The sequence below is a fragment of the Chrysemys picta genome, chromosome 6 (genome assembly GCF_011386835.1).
Source record: "Chrysemys picta bellii isolate R12L10 chromosome 6, ASM1138683v2, whole genome shotgun sequence".
Lineage (NCBI taxonomy): Eukaryota > Metazoa > Chordata > Testudines > Emydidae > Chrysemys > Chrysemys picta.
Window position 1 is genome coordinate 90,440,340 of NC_088796.1, and position 22,651 is coordinate 90,462,990.

The 22,651-nt window shown below is 43.1% G+C and overlaps 1 protein-coding gene across 14 annotated transcripts; it reads right to left on the minus strand.

The window, feature by feature from the left end:
- Positions 1 to 327: 327 nt before the first annotated feature.
- On the minus strand, positions 328 to 16,166 carry IDNK (IDNK gluconokinase). Of its 14 annotated transcripts, none has more exons than XM_065599447.1 (7): positions 15,816 to 15,931; positions 13,885 to 14,008; positions 12,084 to 12,281; positions 10,006 to 10,041; positions 9,503 to 9,589; positions 6,570 to 6,613; positions 1,812 to 4,573 (listed from the first exon to the last, which is right to left on the minus strand). In XM_065599447.1, the coding sequence occupies exons 4-7, from the start codon at positions 10,006 to 10,008 to the stop codon at positions 4,195 to 4,197; spliced, it is 513 nt and encodes a 170-aa protein (XP_065455519.1). In that variant the 5' UTR covers positions 10,009 to 10,041; positions 12,084 to 12,281; positions 13,885 to 14,008; positions 15,816 to 15,931; the 3' UTR covers positions 1,812 to 4,194. The 14 variants fall into 14 exon arrangements, with proteins under 14 accessions (XP_005296867.2, XP_065455519.1, XP_065455521.1 ...); XM_065599449.1 differs by having other exon boundaries at positions 10,011 to 10,041; positions 15,816 to 15,929; XM_005296810.5 differs by lacking the exons at positions 12,084 to 12,281; positions 13,885 to 14,008 and adding an exon at positions 328 to 1,073 and having other exon boundaries at positions 4,300 to 4,573; positions 10,011 to 10,041; positions 15,816 to 15,966.
- Positions 16,167 to 22,651: the final 6,485 nt, after the last annotated feature.

Consider the following 22,651-nt stretch of genomic DNA (forward strand, 5'->3'; position numbering starts at 1 on the left):
TTTGAACTGGAAACAGAAGTCTGGTTTGCTTTAATCTGAAGTAATGTGACACAGATAAATCAGTGGGGGAGGGATTATCCCTACTCCCCTCAGGCAAGTGAGAAACCTGTTTATTGCTTACAGAAACTAAATCCTAACAATCGAAGAAGGCTAATTTTAAATTGGGGGTGGGGGGGTGTTACTCACACACTCTCGGGCACCTATCTTTACCCAGTTCCTAGGGCTCCGGGGGAAAGGCACCTACCCGTACCCAGTTTCTAGGGCTCAGAGCGTAATCTTCTGCAGGTTTGCTGGGTCTTTTACTAGTGAAAGAGCCTGACACAGTAATATCCTTAACCTCTATTTATTAACAGTCACCAAAACAGAATGCACATGCTAAGCATACAATGCTCACCACTCCCAATAAGGCAGATTAACTTTTCCTGGTGACCAGTCAGGATCAGGTCATCTGGGACTCCAGCTTCTGCCCGGTGTGATTGGCTGGGTGTTGAGGTCTGGCAGCTCTGATCTTGGGGCTGTGTCCTGCAGTTGGTTCCAAGGAACTTCCTTTTGGACCCCAGTTTATATAGTGAAACTTGAGTCCTGCTTAGCTGTACCTTAACCAATCATTTTGCTAAAATTTTAATAAACAATTCTCTAACCAGTCCTAACATATTGTAAAACAATTCTTTACCCAATCATACCCCACCACCTTAGTTGATTTAAATCTTACAAAATTAGTTATGCAACAGACAGAAACAATCAAAGAACCAGACAGAGACGATACAGATAAACAAGAGAGAGGTAGGGACCATAAAGGCAAAACAATAAAGAAGTAGAGATTTCACACCCAAACTGTTGATAAGTGATTCCTTGCCAGACAGAATGCCATCAAATAAAGTTTTCTTTAACCATCTTAAGAGATTCCTTGCTTATTTGGTGATGGTGGATTTTATTAGGAGGCACACCTTCGTACCAGCCCAATATTACATCGCTTTGATAGGTTGATGTGAGTTTCTGCTTCCTGGTTAATGGCTGCTGCTCTCCTAATATGGCTGCAGAAAAAAGGCCTCAGACCGTACAAGGGAGTTGAGCTGGATTGTAATTAAAAAGAAAAATTTGTTTTAATAATAAAGAGAGCTGTTCAGACCTTCAAATATGGGTGTCTAAATATAGTTTTAAATAAAAGAGGACCGATTTTCAAAGGTGCTGAGTGGAATTTGTGGGTGCTTAGCACTTCTGGAAATCAGGCCACTTATATATAGGTGCCTATGTAGATGCTTAGGTACTTTAGGTACTCATTTAAAAATCTTAGCCCTTCCCACCCAAAACTATATTGGCTGAGGGACAATTTTGACTCTTGGTCATATATGACCTGAGGTGATGTAACTGTTTTCCAAGCAGTATGTTAGATACATGTCCTGAATTGTGTGTTTGAGGGTTTTTTGGGCCCACACTTGATAAAATCCAAGCACAACTTCAACACTGTGCAGTAGGTAGAGCTGCACTGGGTACATGTATTGGGAGAACTGTGACTTTATTAAATGTAGATCTGACCTAGTGGATTCACCACAAGAGGGTGCCATTTACCTGAATTTAATATTGGCATGAACCAGACTCTAGGTCTGAACAATACCTGAAACTGTGTGTGTTGGGAATGTTGCATTTGGCCATTTCAATGTGATGCACTGAACCATAATCTTATAAATTGGGGCCCACTTCTAATTTGTTTCTCTTATAACACATAAGAAGGATATGCAAAAAGTAATCTGAAATCAATTGGCTATTAGTCCAGGACTCTTTCACACTGAAGCAAACAGTTTGGATACAGATTTTGGATTAAATAGGTTTATGGGCATTTTATACAAGACAGTAGTACAGAAAGAAATGGATCAATCTTTTGCAGTTTGATTTTTGGCTGTGTCACTTGTAGGGAAAATACCTACCAGATAGTTATCAGTTTTTGATTTGTCTGGTATAGCGGAGTTTCTTTATCACAGCTGTTCCCAAAGCTCATTCATAGCATTGTGCCAAGGAGGGAGTGTTGGTATTTCTTTGGGGTACCACAAGAGCAAGTCTAACTTCTACTAGAAAAAGCTATAAACACATTTTTAACTGATAACCCAGCTAATGATTCAATTAATTTCCCCAAAGATGTCTTTGAACACCACCATCCTTGCCTGAAAAGGAGTGAGCTAGTTGGATTAATCAAGGTCATAAGTTGGGATGAGAGTACTGATGGGGATAATATATACATAGCAATATATCAGAAAGGTTCTTCACAATATTACTTCTCTTGAAGAGCATCTCTCATAGAAAATGTATCCTACGATGACTTACAAGGTTAAAACAAAGAGGTAGATACCAGGGAGGAGGGCTAGTTTCAGGTAATATGGGTAGTCCAGACCAATATTCACTGAGCTATGGTTAAAGGGTATTCTAAACATGTTTTGATACATATATACACACCAAAAAAAATAAAAAATAAACATGCTTTCATATTCTTTAAATTCTGTGAATTATGTACGCAACTTTTTATGCAAAAATTTCTAAGTACAGAATTAACATGTGAAAGTGGACTCTATATTTATTTTTTTTATCTTATTGTTGTAATGAGGGTTTTTGTTGTTGTTTAATAGACAGGCCAGAATATACTGGATTGAGAGTAGTGATTGTATGTAGCTGTCCTAGGCCCTTATCCTGCAAACACATATGTATGAGCATATCTTGACACAGGAGGAGTCCATTGTCTCTGCTAAGACTACTCAAGGCCATAGTTGTATAGTCTTAACTTTAATAAGGACTTTAACACCTACAAAGCATTGTAAATTGAAGAGAAAGTAAACAAGTTTTTAAGAACAGTTACATCTGAATTTAAGTACTCTAATAGGGAGCGCGGCCTTTGGTGTGTACATTTTTAAATGACTGTAACAAAGAACCTTAATTCACTGGCTCAGTTTGGGAGGGACACTGAAAATAATATGCTGAATTGCTTGTATGTATCTGTGAAATCCAAAGACTGTGTGTCTGTGGGGAGCAATGTGCAAGCCACCTACTTGAAGTGGGATTCTCCCTTATTAGTAGAGTGACCAGATGTCCCAATTTTATAGGGACAGTCCCGATTTGGGGGGCTTTTTCTTGTATAGGCTCCTATTACCCCCCACCCCCTGTCCCGATTTTTTACACTTGCTGTCTGGTCACCCTACTTATTAGGGGAGTTTTGCCTTTGCTCTTCCTCACACCAGCTCTGAATTTTTATTACAGCAAAAGTCATGCTTTGTGATACAGCTTGAGCACTAGAGGCTAGAGTGAGGCTATTGCGGTAGCAGGTGAAGGGTGCCAGAAAAAGTCACGCTGAACAGCTGCCTGCCAGTCAAGCTGAAAGGAGAGAACATCCATCCGTTCTGAACTGATGAACCCAGAGGTACATAAATCGTACCTCATTGGCTGAGTCATTCTCTCTCCTGTTTCATTGTGTGTATATTTTGCATATGAAAGACTAAATCACAGTCAATACAGTGCTACTTAGTTTATTGTTAAAGATTGGGGTAGAATAATACTTTGCAGTTACATAGATCTCTCCCTCCCACAGGAGTTCACTGTGTTTAAGTCAGAATCAATGAGATCTCACAACACCCATGTGAGGTCAGCAAGTATTTTCACAGATGTGGACACGGACACAGAGGTTGTAACTTGTTCCAGATCAGGCATGGAGCTAATGGTGGAGTCAGGACCTGAACCCTGCTGTCCCAGCTCCTGTCCCTCTGCCCTATCAGAGAACTCTGCCTTCTCTTAAAAGGATGTTCACCTTTCAAGTGTCCATTCAACACTTAAATGTCAGTAGTGATGACTGGGGCCAATTTCTGTGTTTTGGCAGGAAAAAAAGTGAAAGCTACATTTGTTGAGATTTTCATGTTCTGTCTAAATCCCTAGGGTGGGATTGTCAGAAACACTCTGTGTTGACCTACCCGTTTGTATCAAAGCCAATGGGAGTTTCACCTGTGATTTAAATGGACGAAGAGGTAGGCAAATGCCATTCACTTCTGAAAATTGTATCTCCAGGTTTGAACAGGTCTTAATGAAAACATCAGTAATAGTAGTGTCCCAGTCCCTTTAAAGTATGTCAAGCCAATGAAGTTAATATTGCAAACCGTGCTGGTTAACTTGAGAAAGCAACTAAAATGCTGTTCCACAAATATGACATGGTTAAAAGAATTAATGTGCATCTAATTCAGAAACTACTCTGGAAAAGCATTTCTCTAAGTGAAGAGATTTCTCAATTTCAGACACTATTTCAGAAACAGACTTTTCCAGACTCACAGTGATAAAGTTTTCTGGTGCTGATGGAGGCTCCAGTGTATCAAACTGAGACTGTAGAAGTTCGGGTGCCATAAAGTGTCCTCTCCTCTTCTCCAGGCGGCTGGCAATGAGTTCCATAGATCCATCCAAATGGATAAAAAGGACCTTCCCTGTGGCAGAGTCTAGCTGATCACTTTTAGAATACACAGCATCCCCTCCACTTACTAATATGCGTCTATACATTTTCTTCAGAGCTGAACAGGCCAGAATCACACTTTGTCCAGCTGACTCTTCTCTATCAAGAGAAGAAAATGTCAGTAGCAATAACGTAATGATATCATGCCCATATTTGGTGTATTCAAACACTGACTGATTGTTCTCAATAGATGGTAAGGTGGGCAACCCAACATGGCCTCACAAAAAAGAGGTGTAAGGATTTTTTCCTCATTTTAATGGGACTCCGATGTCAAATCTCTAACACAGGTAAGTACGCTTGCTTTTTAAAGATATAATTTCACCCAGTGTCCCTTTAACATCTCCATCTACTGGAGCCTTCATAATGGCCACCATCTTCCCAAATGTGGACGCGTAATTAGATTCCAAAGAGCCATCAGCATTGCTCCTTAATTGCTGAGAAGGATGGTTGTTGGACAGCATGAGGCACTCACCTGCCCCACCTAAAAGCTGACTATAAGGGTCTGTCTAGAGTACAGTTCTATCCTGAACAATACACACACTTCTTAACCGGTTCCACTTTCAGTTTTTGAAGATTTTGAACTAAATTGTTTGGATTAGCCATACTACTGTTAACATTAATGGGAACTCTGTATATATCCTGACCCTTTTAATAGTTACTCTGGAGGGTTGGATTTAGTGAAATTAACATAAATACACTTGAGTAATTCTTTAATTTACTCTGGCAAGAGTCCTTTAAAGCTTCAGGTAACCACACAGCATTGGTGTTTGTTACACTGGAAATCCCAAATCCTGCCTTCCAGTTAGTTTTGGCATTAGACACTGTAAATGAACATACAGGTTTGATGACTGAGATGTGCAAAATAAAAAAATAAACTCATATTCTGCAGTCAAATTGTGAACACATTATATGTAGTAGTAAACTAATGTTACTGCCCTCTATTATACATGGGCAGTTCTGTTACTTAAATTCCATAGGCAAAGAGCCAGTTTGGACCCTGTTACTTGCAGGGTGCAGTAAGAGTCATTGACTCTTGATTAAGGCAGGGCTAGCCCTTTCAAGGTTATTCCATTATTTCTGAATTCCATGTTCTCCCTGACCCTTCTTAAAAGAAACTACATCCCTTGCTTAATCCAGGGAGCTCAGCAGCCTCCCGCCCCTCTGAGAAGCAGCACATATGTGGAATGTGAAAGCTCCTTTTTCCTGTCTCTGTCACATCCAGATACTTAAATGAATCATCAGGATGGAGAATATATTGAGTACACAACTGACAAGCAGAGAAGGGTAAATGCTGCAAAACCCAAATCCAGATTTTGGTTCAGACCTATCTTTACTGATGAGGACCATCAACTTGTTACTGTAATGTATGTAATTGTCTGTGGGGAAAGAGGAGGGTGATTGCCATTGTGAATAAACCCATGCAAATTTAAAATGTAGAAATTTAAAGTTCCAGGTTTGACTCTTCTCTCCCCCAAGTCTCATAAAATTACTTTTGCATTATTTTTCCCATTTTTTTAACAGATCTAAATATTTGAGCTAGGATCACTATTTAGGAAGTGCACATCCGGCAAAGTTCAATGCCAAGTGAGTCAACTGGAGTAAGTGACTAAGGATAAAATTTTCTAAAACACATAAGTGACTTAGGAGCCTAATCATATGTTCAAAAGTGACGTAGGTACTTAAGAGCCTAAATCTCATTGAAAGTCAATGGAACTTATGCTTTGACGTCACTTGGGCAAAATTTTCTAAAATGCCCTAAGTTTATAAAGTGTGCCCTCTAGACCTAACTGGTATCAAACTTATTACTGTACTGGATTCCTGAAATGTAAATATCTTCGTATAGACAATGGAGAAAGAACTCTCATCCCCAAACAATTCCATCAAGTAGTAGTAATTAGGGGTTTCCTTACTGTTATTATAAGTATTAAAGTACTTCACAGACTAATGAATACAGAATGGTTTTACTGACTGCAGAATATTTTTACAATACTACATACTTATCCCCACTAATGCAACTGAAAAAAACCTCTTGCTTTAGTCTTTAGCCAATAATCATTATAGATGCAATCACTCTGCAAGTCAGAGGTTCTCTTACCTCATTAATATATCATGTAATTTGCAAAGCCATGGAATCCTGTCCTAGAAACAAAACGAGTTAGCTGAAAGTATGTATTATGGAGTTTCACTTTAAATTGTCTAACATCTACGTAGCAGTTAACTTGCAATATAAAACTGGGTGAATCTCTTTCAATCCTTCTTTGGTGTGGGGAGGCAAATAGACCAACTATTTTCCCCCTGCAGTCACATTAGCAAACTGATCCAGTATCTGTCTCTACAGTCAAAGCTAACCTATACAACTTTTCATTTAAATTTACAAAAACAAGAGCATATCTAAAGTGTGTAAACCCACTACTTGAAAAAATAAACTACTGGAGCAGAACAGAATAAAACACCAACACAGCAAATGAATATGAATTCTTAACATTTGTTTCCATTAACTGAAAACTGAATAAATTAAAAATTCAGTCTATACTATTCTGCTATAGATCCATGCCTTTATGCCTGTCAGTATGTATATATACTATATTTTACATATAAACAAAATACCTTATTTGTTTAGGTTACAAAGTCAAGCAACTGAAAGTTAAGAAACACCAGTTAGGTTGCTTGTGCAACTTTAATTCTTACCCTTGTGCCTATACATTATGATCCCATTTCTAATGATATGATCACATAAGATAAGATCCCTACTTCCTTCATTATGTAGTTTATAAATAATGTAACGTTGCACCATGCAAACAGATTTTCACCTTCTCCCCTCTTCCTTTCTAATCCAGAACCTCTACGACTTCATGGAGGATGGAGAGGGGAGATTTTTATCTACACTGAAAACTTTAAGTGCTTTTAATTTTATATACAGGATGGAAAAGGAGAATCAATGGAAGTTGCATGTAGTAGTAATGTATGTTTTAGGTTTAATATGCCATATTGTGAACCTTTCGAAGAACCAAATTAACTCTTGTTTTATTTGACAACTTAAACAACAAATCTATTCTCGCATAGCTGTTTTCACATCTAAAATAGCTGGTTTGGCAGGAGTTTTGTAGATTGCAGTGGAACCAAAACTGGGACTTAGTCACCTAAATCCAGGGTTTAGGCACCTAACTACTTTTGTGGATCCAGGCCTAAGGCCCTAATCCTGCAAGCTGATCCATATGAGCAGACTTCCAATGAACTCTGTAAAGCTCTTCACAGGTGCTGGGGTCCATCCAAGTGGCTCAACTTGCAGAATGGGGCTTAAGAGTCTGTGTATGCTTCGTTTATGCTTGGCAGTAAGTAACTAATTGTTTGTATACATGTGTAGGCAGGTAGAGTGAATTCCTGCTAATCCCATTTTTCCCTCAGATGCCTCCCATTTGGGTGTGTCTCTTGTTTGCATGGATGAGTGTATATCTTTCTCTGGGACAAATGCTATAAAATTCCAAAGGGCAAAAAAGAGGGGAGGGGGGGTTGTAACAAACCCAAATAAACCACCACCAACAAGCTTTTTAAACTGGGGATAAGGTTGTAAATGTTTATCACGTAGGGTAGGGATGGGGGAAAATATTTAGGAACACTAACTTTCCCAGAAAATACAAATGTCATTACACAGCAAAATCAGCCAGGTAATCTTAATTCTGCAGAAATCACTGCCAACCTTCCACCTGGTACACCTTACACACCGGGTGTGAAAGACGTGGCTGTGACGATGGAGGCAGCTTTGAAATGGAATCAAAAAAGTTGCAACAAACTATGGCTATATCCATCTTAAATCCCCTTTGAGTAATTGCCCCTGTACTCAAAACTCATCAACCCTTTGCTTTGCTAATGATGAATGATGCCAGCCTTGATAACCTTCTTGTCTCCTCTCACGTTTCCAGGTCTCCTTTCATGCTGCCTTTTATGCCTGGAGTGCTTTCCCCCAAATTATTATCCAAGCCATGTCTTCTGCCCCGTTCAAATCCCTCCTACAAGCTGCTCTTGCCATCTCATCTGAGAGGGGAAGGATAATGTAAGGGTGGGACTGAACTAAATACCTTGATGGGAGAAAAAGTGGCCAATGCTGAGTGCATTTCATAATCCCACCCCGAGCCAATAACAGCCATCAAGGAATGCGCCTCCCTTACTGAGTAATTGATCCTATTGTCACCCTTGTTCTTCCTCTTCCCTTGCTCCCTTTTTTTGTCTGTGTATGACCCTCATTTATTGTGTCAAATACCAGTTATGTAAAATCTGATGATCAAAGAGTGTCTTTGCCATAGGTCTGGCCCCTTTAAATGAAGCAGGTCCCAGGCCCCAGTGCCAGAACAAGTGCTCCCAGTTTGACCAGTTAGGAGGGTGGGACAGCACCTGGGGCTATAAAGAGTCAGGCTTTCAGTAAGGAAACGGATCAGCAGCAGGAGGAGGGAGGAATTTGTTACCCCACCCTACAGTCCAGGTGAGACAGTGAAAACCTGTGGGAAGAGGGCCTCCAGGGAGACAGCCATGGATGGTGGTGCCCTGCATAAAGGGCAAGGAAGAATTCTGCAGTAGGCCCTGAAGCAGCAGGGAGTGACAGAGGCAAAGGGGGAGAAATCACCTGGGAGTTATAGCCTAGGAAGAGCTGAATAACTGTTTTTGTTGTGGGTTTTTTTAACCTATGTTTGGGAAATAAAACTGCCTAGAAGGAGATTCTGGCTGTGAGAGCTCCTTGGGGGACTGGAGACAGACCAGCACCTTATAGTGTCTCTTCTGGTTTTGTAAGGCACTAAGAATATTTTGGGGGGACTCTAAAATAATTTGATATAACTAATAGGGGAATTATTTTTTACTTGTAAACTAACTTAACGCTAGCCCTGCAAACTCAGCCTGGGTTCAGAGTCAACGGACCAGGAAGCAGTAATGCTAATCTATATAAAGCATAGCTCACTGTAAAAAGATATGTCAATGCTTAGAAAGGTAAACATATGTTGACTTCTCTGCCTTTGGGATTATATACAATATAGCTACCTGGTCATTTAGTGGTATTCCTTGAGCCATTTTCTTTGTGTTCTCTGTAGGATGATAGTCATCAGCATCATAGAATTTCCATCCCAGCTAAGAAAAAAAAATATAATTTATGTATAATTTAGCATAAACAAACTAGCTCATGGTAACTCACTAGTTTATCAAGAACACTTTGGCAAGTACAGTTGTGGGATACATGTAGGACTTCTGCACCACAATATGAATCTCACCATCTACATAATGACACTTCCCAGAAATACAAGGTATAATCAAGAGGAAGAAAATAGCAAGTCAATATATACCACGTTTGTTTATAAGTCAAATTCACACTGCACTATATAATTATATTCATCCATGCCTGACTCAGTCAGGACAGATTAAACTATTCACAAATTGGTAATATTTACATATGACATAAGATTTATAATTTAACAAACAATGACTTGCTAGAAGTGAAGAAAATCCTATGTAAAATTACAAATAAAACCAGTATAGTTAGAAAATACCATACTTTAGCCGCCAGATGTGACCCAACAGTGGATCTGTAAGAGAACACAGGGAGAGCACTATATAAACATTACTTCATAATTTTAACTTCCCCTTAAAATGAAGTGAGGTTTTGTCTTTCCTCCTTGGGATGGAACTGGTCATAGGAATGTAGTAATTGCCATAGTATCGCAAACAAATGGTCCATCTAGTTCAAGGGTCGGCAACGTTCGGCACACAGCTTGCCAGGGTAAGCACCCTGGCGGGCCGGGCCAGTTTATTTACCTGCTGATGCGGCAGGTTCGGCCGATCGCGGCCCCCACTGGCCGCAATTCGCCGTCCCGGGCCAATGGGGGCTGCAGGAAGCGGCGCGGGCCAAGGGATGTGCTAGCCGCTGCTTCCCGCCGCCCCCATTGACCCGGGACGGCAAACTGTGGCCAGTGGGGGCCGCGATCGGCCGAACCTGCCGCGTCAGCAGGTAAATAAACTGGCCCGGCCCGCTAGGGTGCTTACCCTGGCGAGCCGCGTGCCAAACGTTGCCGACCCCTGATCTAGTTCCTCATCTGATCTCTAGCTTTAGCCAGAATCATATGCTTCAGAGTAAAGTATAAGTCCCCTTCTGCCCCAATAATCCTGATGTTTCCAAATCATAAGTGGTCAGAGATAATAACATCAGCACAAGGTGGATGTTCATATACACTCAATTACCACATCAACATATAAAAAGAATAAGTATAATCTGCTGTGAGGATAAATCCTTAAACATATAAAATCAAGCCAGAGATCCTATCAGGACTGTAAATTGTAGGCAGCTTTTGCCTCTTCATACTGTTTTCCTCCTCTTCCCCAATATGTACGGTTAGCTGTACCTGTAAACAAAAACTTTGAACTAAAAAACCCCCAATAAAACTTTGGTCACTGTGTCAGGGAGAGAAAGGAAAGGGGAGGAGAGAGTGGGAATTATTCAACTGTAAGTGGGAAAACCAGAAATTCAGTTAGGATTACTTGATAATGTTCTGGTCTGGTAATATTTAAAAGGCTGAGGATATGCAAACATGGCATCTACCAGCAACATTGTCTGTAAGTAATCTTTAGTGAATAAATTAGACTGGCCTTACTTATACCTGAATTTTAGCAAAGATATAGTATATAAGCAAGCAATAATAGCATACACTTAAGCATTCTGTGGTATGAGACCAAACTGATGAGTGCTTCACTTTAACACACAAGTACAACTATCCCTCTTAACTCACCCCACACCCAATATTATTAAATGATTTTTTTTAAACAATTGTAGGTGGTAGTGAATATATACCTGTAAGTGGGAAAGTCTATTATTAAAACAACAGGAATGAAATTAGGTTGGTGGAGGGGAGTAAACTTGCAGGGACCAACAAAGTTCCCTGAACCATTCTGCCTTTGGAAGCTCAATGGGCAGGATGCACAGTGGCAACATATTCAGCAGCATTCCTATGATTAGTTTATTTATTACGTGTATTACCATAGCACGTAGGAGCCCCAGTCATGGACCAGACCCTATTGTGCTAGGTGCTGAACAAACAGAACATATGACAGATCGTCCAGAAACAAGCAGTATACACTGTATCCATTGCTTAATTTCAGTCATTTGCAGTGGATGCACAGTCCTGCCAGTGTCCCATGGGGGCTGAAAAGTGCTATTGAAGGCATCAATAATGCCCCCTGCCTAGCACAAAATAGAACACTTACGTATGTTGTCTGGCACCTAAGTCTTTGTCTTGACTAAGAAAAATAGTCATGTTTAGGTAGGGCTTAGCTAACACATGCTAGCTAGTCCTGATCTAAACTTGACCCTTTTCCTAGTGTAGATCCAGGGTAACATCTTTTAGCTTAATTTTAGCTGGTCATGTAGTAGCCTAGGCTGCTAATGAATTTTCTATATATTCAGAATATAATAATGTGACATACTCTAGCCCTTTAGGGCAGGAGTTTAGCCTTTTTGTTTGTACAGCAGCTAGCACATTGTAGATGCTATTGGAAACAATAATAATATCTGACACATTAAGTTTAACACAACACAGCTATTATCATTCAAGTTATTAAAAAGAATTTGACTCACTATTGCAAGTTCTTAAAAGTTATCCTAAATTAAGATTTTAGAAACAGCAGGTCTCCTGGTAAAACTTTGAAAGTTGCAGCCACACTTGTTTTATTTGAAAAGCAGTCAGTTGTCATCTTTGGTTACATCAGTTTGGCAGTGACTTCCAGCAGTGTTTCACCCATCACAAGATGCTTTTAACTTTTAGATCAACAGAAGCTGCAGCATGTAAAGACATGATTATTTTTTGACTGAGGTCATGTGCTGAGGGCCTCATTCTAAATGACTGGGTGATTGTATCTATGCGGAGTTGGATTATTGAGGAGTTACATGCCAACCATATTGTGAAACATATGCATCCACATTAAATATAAGAGAAATAATTCAAGAGTATATAATTAGGAGTACTAAGATGAAACTGAGCATGAAGAAATTTATCCTGGGAATCAGAAAACACTTCCTTCCTGGAGGAAGAAATCAGACTATGGAATAACCTGCTAAAGGATGTGGTGGAAACCTCATTGATAACTTTATTTGTGTGGAACTAACTAAACTGGATAAAGCACTATAGGGAATAATTGTGCACTTCCCAGGGGGGTGGACCAGATAAACTCATTACTTGCCCTTGTCCTGGAAAAGTAATTTTGATGTGTGGATGAAATATTAGTCATTTCCTTACTTCATGGTAAAAGATGGAAGGGTCCCTGGGCTGATACATTTTCATGATAACTTCCAGAGTGAGATAACCCAATCTCTTTAATCTCTAACTTTTTATGATTCTAAGAGATGTTGGATAGAGGCCTGGGAACACCAGATGGTCTAATCCAGTGGTAGGCAACCTGCGGCCCATCAGGGTAATCAACTGACAGGCTGTGAGACAGTTTGTTTACATTGACCGTCCGCAGGCATAGCCGCCCGCAGCTCCCAGTGGCTGCGGTTTGCCGTTCCCAGCAAATGGGAGCTGTGGGAAGCGGCGGCGGGAAGCAGCGGCCAGCACGTCCCTGGCACCAGCCCCAGCTGCCAGGCCCAGAACTCTGCCCCAAGACTCCGCTCCTGATGCCCTGGCTGCCACGCCCACCCCCAGCTTGGCCCCGTTATCCCTGTCTGTGTCCCTACCTCCCAGAACCACAGCCCTGCTCCCAGACCCAGCTCGGGCAGGGGTGCGGTCTGAGTTGGAGGGGGTTCAAGGTAAAAAGTTTGGGGACCACTGATACAGCACATGATTTATTTTTTTTAAGTAACTGATGCTTTTTGGGGTGTGTTAATGATAGCTGTTTGTGTTGCTGCCTTTACTAGTCCATTCCAAGCATTAATTATTCTCAGCTAAAAAAGTTTTTTCTCCTGTTTCTTCCTCACCCTTTCTCTGCTTTGTTTGATGTTCTTAAATCTGTCATATACTGGTTTGTGATATTCTCCTTTGTACCACTTTTAATCATATACCTTAGTTTTCCTCTTTTGATTCCTTTCTGCTCTTTTTAACCTCTCCATAGAACTAATGAGAAGTTATGCTACAAGTTACACTCTTGTCTCTTTTCCAGTTCTTCAGAAGATCCTAAGATTCAAACTAAAACTGGTTCTCAAACTTTTGTACTAGTGACCCCTTTCACATAGAAAACCTGTGCATGTGACCCCCCCCCACTTATAAATTAAAAACACTTTTTTTTAAAATAGATTTAACACCATTATAAATGCTGGAGGCAAAAAGGGGTTTGGTGTGGAGGCTGACAGCTCGTGACCCCCCCATGGAATAATCTCACGACCCCCTGAGAGGTCCCGACCCCTAGTTTGAGAACTCCTGAGCTAACATGTTCTAACAACACACCTTTTTATCCCAGTCAAGCCAAATCCTGGTGCGTTCTGAAAGAAGTCTTCTCCAAGCTCTTTTCAAGCTAACAAGAGTTACAGTAGTGTGGAATCTTGTGTGGGGAAGTCCATCCTCGAAAGTTCTTGTCAAGGCCATTTGAAAAAATAAAAAAAGGTGGACGGGAGCAGGCACAGCTGTGAGTCCCAAGTTATTTGGTCCTTTTTACTTAGTTACAAGTCCAGGGAAAAGCTTCCCAGTCACTAAATCAGAAGCTTTCCTGCCAATGCTTCATACCTGTTGTCACCCTCCAAACCCTTTAGTGGGGGAAATCACAGCCACAGGGGTGTCTCTATGCTTTGAGGTAAACTGTATAGGATAATACTAATTCAGCATTCGGATAATACTAATGCAGGAACTCCTATAATAAGGACAGTGGTCAGGTAGGCCCTGCTCAACCCTCTAAACCTGATTTCTCCCCTTGTCCCTTGATCTGAGATCCCCTCTCTACCACAGTGTCACTGACATCATCTACAAAGCAAAGTACTGTAGATACAAGTTAAACAGTCAAAGGTCTATTCCAGGGGTAGGCAACCTATGGCATGTGTGCCAAAGGCGGCACGCGAGCTGATTTTCGGTGGCACTCACACTGCCTGGGTCCTGGCCACCGGTCCCAGGGGCTCTGCATTTTAATTTAATTTTAAATGAAGCTTCTTAAACATTTTAAAAACCTTATTTACTTTACATACAACAATAATTTAGTTATATATTATAAACTTATAGAAAGAGATCTTCTAAAAATGTTAAAATCTATTACTGACACGCGAAACCTTAAATTAGAGTGAATAAATGAAGACTCGGCACACCACTACTGAAAGGTTGCCGACCCCTGGTCTATTCTAACCCAACAAGAGCAATTAAATGAGAGTGTTAAGGCCGCAGTTATCCCTAGTAAGCCCCACAGTACATAATGGGTAGCTAGCTACCTGAACAGTTGCTGATGTGTGCTGAAATATCAGGAAACAAAAGGGAAACTTTAGCCTTAACTCCTCACTTGTGTCCACGAGCTAGTTTTTAAAATTGTTTATATAGTGATAAAACAGAAGAAACTGAATATTGTTCAAAGCACAGAAATAAAATAAAAATAAAGCCACCCTTCCGTCAGCAACAACTCTTCACTAAATTAAACAAAATCCACTAATAGCACATGCAGGGTGTACCATAGCCTAGCACAGGAACAGTGTGAAAATTACACAAAGCTAGACTGGTTTTTAGTCAACGTGGGCTCAAGGAAATGTATCTTCTGACTGTAATGAGGGGCCTGAGTCACCCTCCATACTTGTGTGGGTGTAAAACACCAAAGGCTCCTTAGTGCAGGTGTGGTTTTGTTTTTCCCCTCTGAAGAATGAAAAACCACGAACTACTGAAAAGTGCCTTCGCAGGAGATGTACCACAGCACAGACAGCCTTTGGGTTAAGTCTTCAGTTGTTGTCCCAAAGCCCCTGCAACAGGGCAGGTTTCAGAAGACTTTTCCCCTTTACAGACAGGAGGAAATGCCCCCTTTAAAAGACGTGTGGTGCTGAGGGCAAAGCAACCAAGCTCCTGGTTACTGCACAGCTAGTTCCCTGTCAGCCAGGGCAATGCTGGGAGCCCTAGAGCTGCAGCCTGAAGGGGCCCCGGCTTGGGCTAGGGCCCCGAGTGGTTGGTCCGCCTGGCCCTGGCCCAGGAGGGGGCAGGCTGAGACCCTGCAGCGGGGGCCACCCGCTTTCCTCAGGCCAAGCCCGGGACAGCGCGCCCTCAGCGGGGCCGGGGCCAGACACGCGGGGGAGCCGAGCCCACCCACCGACCGCAGGGAGGGACCCGGATGGAGCCGTCCAGGCGAGGAGCTTCCCCCGCAGGGGCTCCGGTGCCTGGGGCAGTCCGCGCGCCCCCGGGGAGGGGAAAGCACCTACTTCCCCGAGCCGCTCACTCCCATCACCACCAGCAGCACCATGCCGAGCCCAGCAGCCTCTCCCGCCGCGCACCTGCTCCTCCTCTGTGCCCAGCCCCTGCCGCCTTCACGCCTCCTCGTTCTCTCTGCTCTGCCCCTCCTCCCGGCCCCTCCTCCGGCTCTGTCCTGGAAAAGACACAGCGGCCTCTCTCTGCCTAGGAGGTTTGTGCTGTGCTGCTCCGTGCGAGCGTGGGGCCAAGCTAGATCGCAGGCTGCAGACGCTTACCTTGCGCTGGGCTCGCTGTCAGCGCTCCCTCCCGTTCTCCTGCCCTAAGAACGGCCCTACTGGGTCAGACCCAGGGTCCATCTAGTCCAGTATCCTGTCATCCAACAGTGGCCAATGCCAGGTGCCCCAGAGGGAATGAACAGAACAGGTAATCGCCAAGTGATCCATCCACTGTCACTCAATCCCAGCGTCTGGCAACCTGCCCATCCTGGCTAATAGCCATTGATGGACCTATCCTCCTTGAACTTATCTAGTTCTTTTTTGAACCCTGTTATGGTTTTGGCCTTTACAACATTCCCTGGCAAGGAGTTCCACAGGGTGACTATGCATTGTGTGAAGAAATACTCCCTCTTGTTTGTTTTAAACCTGCTGCCTATTAATTTCATTTGGTGATGCCTAGTTCTTGTGTTCTGAGAAGTAGTAAACAACTCTTCCTTATCTACTTTCTCTACACCAGTCATGATTTTATGGACTTCAATCATATCTCCCCTTAGCCATCTCTTTTCCACACTGAAAAGGCCCAGTCTTATTAGTCTCTCCTCATACGGAAGACGTTCCAGACCCCTAATAATTTTTGTTGTCCTTTTCTGAACCTTTTCCAATTCCAATTCCAATATCTTTTTTGAGATGGGGCAACCACATTTGCATGCAGTATTCAAGATGTGGGCATACCATGGATTTATATAGAGGCAACATGATATTTTCTGTCGTATTATCTATCCCTTTTTTAATTATTCCCAGCATTCTGTTCACTTTTTTGACTGCCACTGTACATTGAGTGTATGTTTTCAGAGAACTATCCACAATGACTCCAAGATCTCTTTCAGCTAACAGCTAATTTAGACCCCCATCATTTTATATGTATAGTTGGGATTATGCTTTCCAATGTGCATTACTTTGCATTTATCAACATTAAATTTCATCTGCCATTGTGTTGCCTAGTCACCCAGTTTTGAGAGATCCTTTTGTAGCTCTTTGCAGTCTGCCTGGGTCTTATCTTTAGTAATTTTGTATCATCTACAAATTTTGCCACCTCACTGTTTACCCCTTTTTCCAGATCATTTATGAGTATGTTGAATATGACTGATCCCAGAACAGACCCATAGGGGACACCACTATTTCTCTCTTTCCATTCTGAAAACTGACCATTTATACCTACCCTTTGTTTCCTATCTTTTAACCAGTTACCAATCCATGAGAGCATCGTCTCTCTTATCCCATGGCAGCTTACTTTGCCTAAGAGCCTTTGGTGAGGGACCTTGTCAAAGGCTTTCTGAAAATCTAAGTACACTATATCCACTGGATCCCCTTGGTCCACATGCTTGTTGATCCCTGCAAAGAATTCTAGTAGATTGGTGAGGCATGGTTTCCCTTTACTAAAATCATGTTGACTCTTCCTCAACAAATTATGTTTATATGTTCTTTATTATAGTTTCAACCAGTTTGCCCGGTATTGAAGTCAGGCTTACAGGCCTATAATTGCCAGGATCACCTCTGGAGTTCTTTTAAAAAATTGGTGTCACATTAGCTATCCTCCAGTCATCTGGTACAGAAGCGGATTTAAATGATAGGTTACAGATTACAGTTAGTACTTTTGCAGTTTCACATTTGAGTTCCTTCAGAACTCTTGGGTGAATCCCATCTAGTCCTGGTAACTTATTGCTGTTTAATTTATCAATTTGTTCCAGAACCTCCTCTAATGATACTTCAGTCTGGGACAGTTCCTCAGATCTGTCACCTAAAAAGAATGGCTCAGGTTTGGGAATCTCCCTCACATCCTCAGCCGTGAAGACCGATGCAAGGAATTCATTTAGTTTCTCCACAATGGCCTTATCATCCTTGAGTGCTCCTTTAGCACCTCGATTGTCCAGTGGCCCCACTGGTTGCTTAGCAGGCTTTGTGCTTCAGATGTACTAAAAAAAAAAAAAATTGCAATTACTTTTTTCTCTTTTCTTTGTCCATCCAGAGGGATTTCTGTGTGGGCTTCTGCCTCCAAGGGTCCTTCAGGCTTGAGTCATTGCTTGTGTTTGATGCTTGTAAATAGGCTTGGCGGAAGTCAACGTTTATTTTATCATTTTGACAGCTAACAGCAATGTTTATTTTTAAGAATTTTTTCCATTTTAATCAATTTAAAATTTCACAATAGCAGGAAATTATGGGTGGGAATCAATTATTTAATTACAGTGGATGTTGAGATTCAATAAGTTAAAGCTTTATAATCATTAAAATAAAAACTGGCACAACAAAAAAAAATCACAACAAAATAAATACCCTTACATCAAACTCTAATAAGTTCTCAAGCAACATTTTTCTCACTTTGCTTCACTTTCAATGTTGATTATCAGTTTGTTGATCTGGTGAAATTGACATTTACCCACATTAAAATTCTAATCCTTCCAAGCCTATGTATAAAATATAGAGGTCCCTGGCTTGTGACATTTGCCCTTTAAATGGCAAATTCGAAAGGGTGATAATCCTACAAATGGCTTATGCCCTTCCCTATATGAAACACATATGTGAGTCTATTATGTTCACAGAAGCCGATGAGTTCTGAGGTAGACAAATACACATTTATACACACAAAGTGTGGATGGCCAGGTGATTGGTCAAAACTCAATATAGTGATGGTTATCATTTAGATACATCTCAAACCTGTCACTCAGAAATTAATTTTGACAGGCTTCATATAAATGTCTTAGAGTGGTTTGAATGAGGAGATGGTGGCTGCTGTAACATTAGAAATTGCCAGATAATCCTTTTGGAGTCCTACAATTCTGTTTGGTTGAATGTGTAGGCAATTGGATCTTGGAGAAGTGTTTATAGTTAATTGTGATGCAGGATGTTTTTTGTTTTTGTTTTTAAAGCAGCTGAGCGTACCACTGGTAAGCCTTAAGCCCTTGATCCTGCAACTAGCTTCTTGTGAGCAGACCTCTGTACCTACAAAGAGCACAATTACATCAGTGGAGTTCTGCACACAGGAGTCTGCCTGCATGAAGCCACTTGCAGGATTTGGAGCCTCAGTGTCTCTGACTTAACTCTTAGGTGTAACTGCTGTTTACAGGATATATCTATGCAAAATAATTAGGCCTAGGGAAACAAACAACAATAAAGTTTTCCTAGAAAGTACTACTGGTGATAGCATCATTCATAATAGACGGGATGATTCCTTGAGGGACAAGGTGGGTGAGGTAATATCTTTTATTAGTCAAATTCTATTGGTTAGAGAGAGAAGCTTTCAAGCTACACAGACTTCTTCAGGTCTGGGAATGGTACTCAGAGTGTCACAGTGTAACGTTCCCCTCTGGTGTTATCCGGACCGGTGATCTGCTAGGCCACTCCAATCCTCAACTCTGGGAGCCAGCCTTACCCTGCTCTGCTGTGAGAACCCCCACTCCTGAGCTGTTCACACACAGCCTCTGGCATGTAAGCTGCTCCCAGCTACTTGCAAGCGAATGACACTAGCCAATATCTCTGGTCCCAGACACAACCCTAGGAACCTCTGTCTTACAGTGTCCAGTTATGCCCACTGGATGCTGCAAGCTTATATGAGTTTGTCAATTTAAGAAAGAAATTGATATGTACCAGGCTTGTTCTCCCAAGGGGATCCTCTGACAAGCTTCAAACCAAACACACTGCTTCAGGTAGAATAAACAAACAGATTTATTAACTATAAAGATAGATTTTAAGTAATTATAAGTCAAAGCTTAAGAAGTCAGATCTGGTCAAATGAAATAAAAACAGAACGCATTCTAAGCTGATCTTAATACTTTCAGTGCCCTTACAAACTTAGATGCTTCTCACCACAGGCTGGCTGGTTGCTCTTCAGTCAGGCTCTCCCCTTTGATCAGTGCTACAGTCGCTTGGTGGTGATGTCTGTAGATGTAGGTGGAAGAGAGAGGAAGAGCATGGCAAACGTCTCTTCCTTTTATCAGGTCCTTTCTTCCCCCTTGGCTTCGCCCCCCCCCTTCAGAGTCAGGTGAGCATTACTGAGTCTCTCCAAGCAAGGTTGAGCAATTCACCTGGTGTGGTCTCATGCAGGTGAGTCATTGCATTGTAGCTCCCTTGCTGGACAATGGCTGTTGATGGGTTGTTTGACACCTTGCCTGGGTGTTGGTTATTTTCCTTGCTGTTGCCTCTGGGGAGCTAATATCTGGCTGATTCCCCCAACTTACAGCATGTTTTAGTGACAACCATACTACACAATTCTCATAACTTCATATGTATTAATGATAATATATGGATAGAGAAATTACTTTCAAGAGATCATGACCTTTCTCCTGATACCTTAAAAGACATGTTTTATACGTAAGATCACGATTATATGAAAATGAGGAATATGGGGGTTACAGCACGCTCCCCCAAGATATAGAATGTCACACACAGCTAAATGCATGTTGAACAGATAGAATATGTGCTTAGAGTACTTATGCTAAACTAAGGCACCATTCAAGGTGAAGGGCTTATAGGACAAAAAGGGGGGGTAGTGGGTTACAGATTGTTGTAATAAACCATACATCAAGTGTCTTTATTAAGACCATGATTTTTAGTGTCTAGCAAAGTTATGAATTTAAGCTCCCAAGCTCCTATTTTGGAAGTGTTATGCAGGTTTCCTTTGAGGATGAGGACTGATAAGTCAGATATGAGGTGACCATTTTGTGAAAAGTGTTCACCCACAGGTGATATGGTGTTTTTGTCTTTTATAATTTTCTTGTGTGAGTTCATTTGAGAGCTTAGTGATTGGCTGGTTTCACCCACATAGTTGTTATTGGCACCTGGATGAGATTCACCACTTGTTGTGATAGGCAGGGTAGGACTCATGGATCTTGAAATGTGTGTTGTGGAGGATGCTGATCATTGTAACCAGGGCCGGCTCTGGCTTTTTTGCTGCCCCAGGCAAAAAAGCCCCCCGCCCAGGAGCGCGGCAGGGGAGGGCGGCGAGCCCGGCCATGGGTCCGCTCTTCCCGGCCGGCCGGAGCGCCGGGGGAGGGCAGCGAGCCCACCACGGCTCCACTCTCCCCGGCGGCCGGAGCGCCAGGGGGAGGGCGCGAGCCCGGCTGGGGCCCCGCTCTCCCCGACCGGCCAGAGCGCTGGGAGGAGGGCGGAGAGCCCGGCCACGGCCCCGCTCTCCCTGGCCAGCCGGAGCGCCGGGGGAGGGCGGTGAGCCCGGCTGGGGCCCTGCTCTCCCCGACCGGCCAGAGCGCTGGGAGGAGGGCAGAGAGCCCGGCCACGGCCCCGCTCTCCCTGGCCAGCCGGAGCGCCGGGGGAGGGCGGTGAGCCTGCCGTGGCTCCGCTCTCCCCGGCCGACGGAGCACCGGGGGCAGGGTGGCGAGCCCGGCTGGGCCCCGCTCTTCCTGACCGGCCAGAGCGCCAGGGGAGGGCGGCCCTGCTCTCCCCGAGCGGCCGGAGCGCCGGGAGGAGGGCGGAGAGCCCGGCCGTGGCCCTGCTCTCCCTGGCCAGCCGAAGCGCCGGGGGAGGGCGGCGAGCCCGGCTGGGCCCCGCTCTTCCCGACCGGCCGGAGCGCCAGGGGAGGGCGGCCCCGCTCTCCCCGACTGGCTGGAGTGCCGGGAGGAGGGCAGAGAGCCCGGCCGGGGCCCCACTCTCCCCGGTTGAGCGCCGCCCGCGTCCAGGTGCCACCGCCCCAAGCACATGCTTGGAGGGCTGGTGCCTGGAGCCGGCCCTGATTGTAGATATGTAGATTGTAGAACAGTGAGATATGTCTGCAGGTTTTGCATATGTTGTTCTGGTTGCTTTGTCTGTCTGTTGCCGCTTTGAGTTGATGTGTAGGGGCATTTAGAACCAAAAGGAATGTGTTGCAAGAGAGAAGCATGGAAATGAGAAGAGAATCAGGACTTTCCTGTCTACCTGTGAGGTTTGACTGAAAAGAGCCACAATGTAGATATTTATTGTGGACTATAACCCAGGGGAGCCCTGTTGTAAGTACAGGTCTGTCGCATCTTACGCTCATTTAAGATGCGCGATTTCAGCTTTACGCGGTTGGCAAAAACAACAACAACAACAAAAGAGAAAAATAACAATTTTAATACTATACCTGTAGTGCGGGCGATTCCGCCCGCCATTCAACTCAATGTAATTTTGACTATACGCGGTTTTCGCTTTACGCGCTAACCGTGGAACGGAACCCCGGCGTAAGATGAGACTCGTCTGTATGTTTGGGCCTTAAAGGAAAAGGATAACTATTTTGTTTTAGGTTTTTATGACTTTGTGATGGGATGGACTCCCCACACTAGCCTAGCAAGAGCTGGATGAGGCCAGGTGGGACCAATCTGCTAATTAGGCTGCAAGCAGAGGAGCTTTAGGCTGGAGGCAGCTAATTAGAAACAGGTTCAGCAGTGCAGGAGGAGCAGGTGGGGCCTGTATAAAGCCAGATAGCTGGCTGCAGACAGGGTGCTGCTGGGAAAGGCTGCAGTTATTCCCTGAGTGAAGGGAGTTAGAGACTCCCAAACCCAGAGAGGGTGGGAGCTAGTGATGTGAGAAGAAGCCTAGGGAAACAGCAGCAAGAGGTAGGATTGCACAGAGACCATGGCTGCTTGTTATAGGGTCCCTGGGCTAGA

What these genes read in the sequence shown, in the direction of transcription:
- IDNK (XM_005296809.5), bottom strand. Translation starts at nt 15,856, where the DNA reads ATGGTGCTGCTGGTGGTGATGGGAGTGAGCGGCTCGGGGAA. An exon ending in GGAGTGAGCGGCTCGGGGAA is followed by an intron (nt 10,042 to 15,815) that starts GTAGGTGCTTTC and finishes GTTCTCTTACAG; the next exon opens with ATCCACTGTTGGGTCACATC. An exon ending in GAATACCACTAAATGACCAG is followed by an intron (nt 6,614 to 9,502) that starts GTAGCTATATTG and finishes TTTTGTTTCTAG; the next exon opens with GACAGGATTCCATGGCTTTG.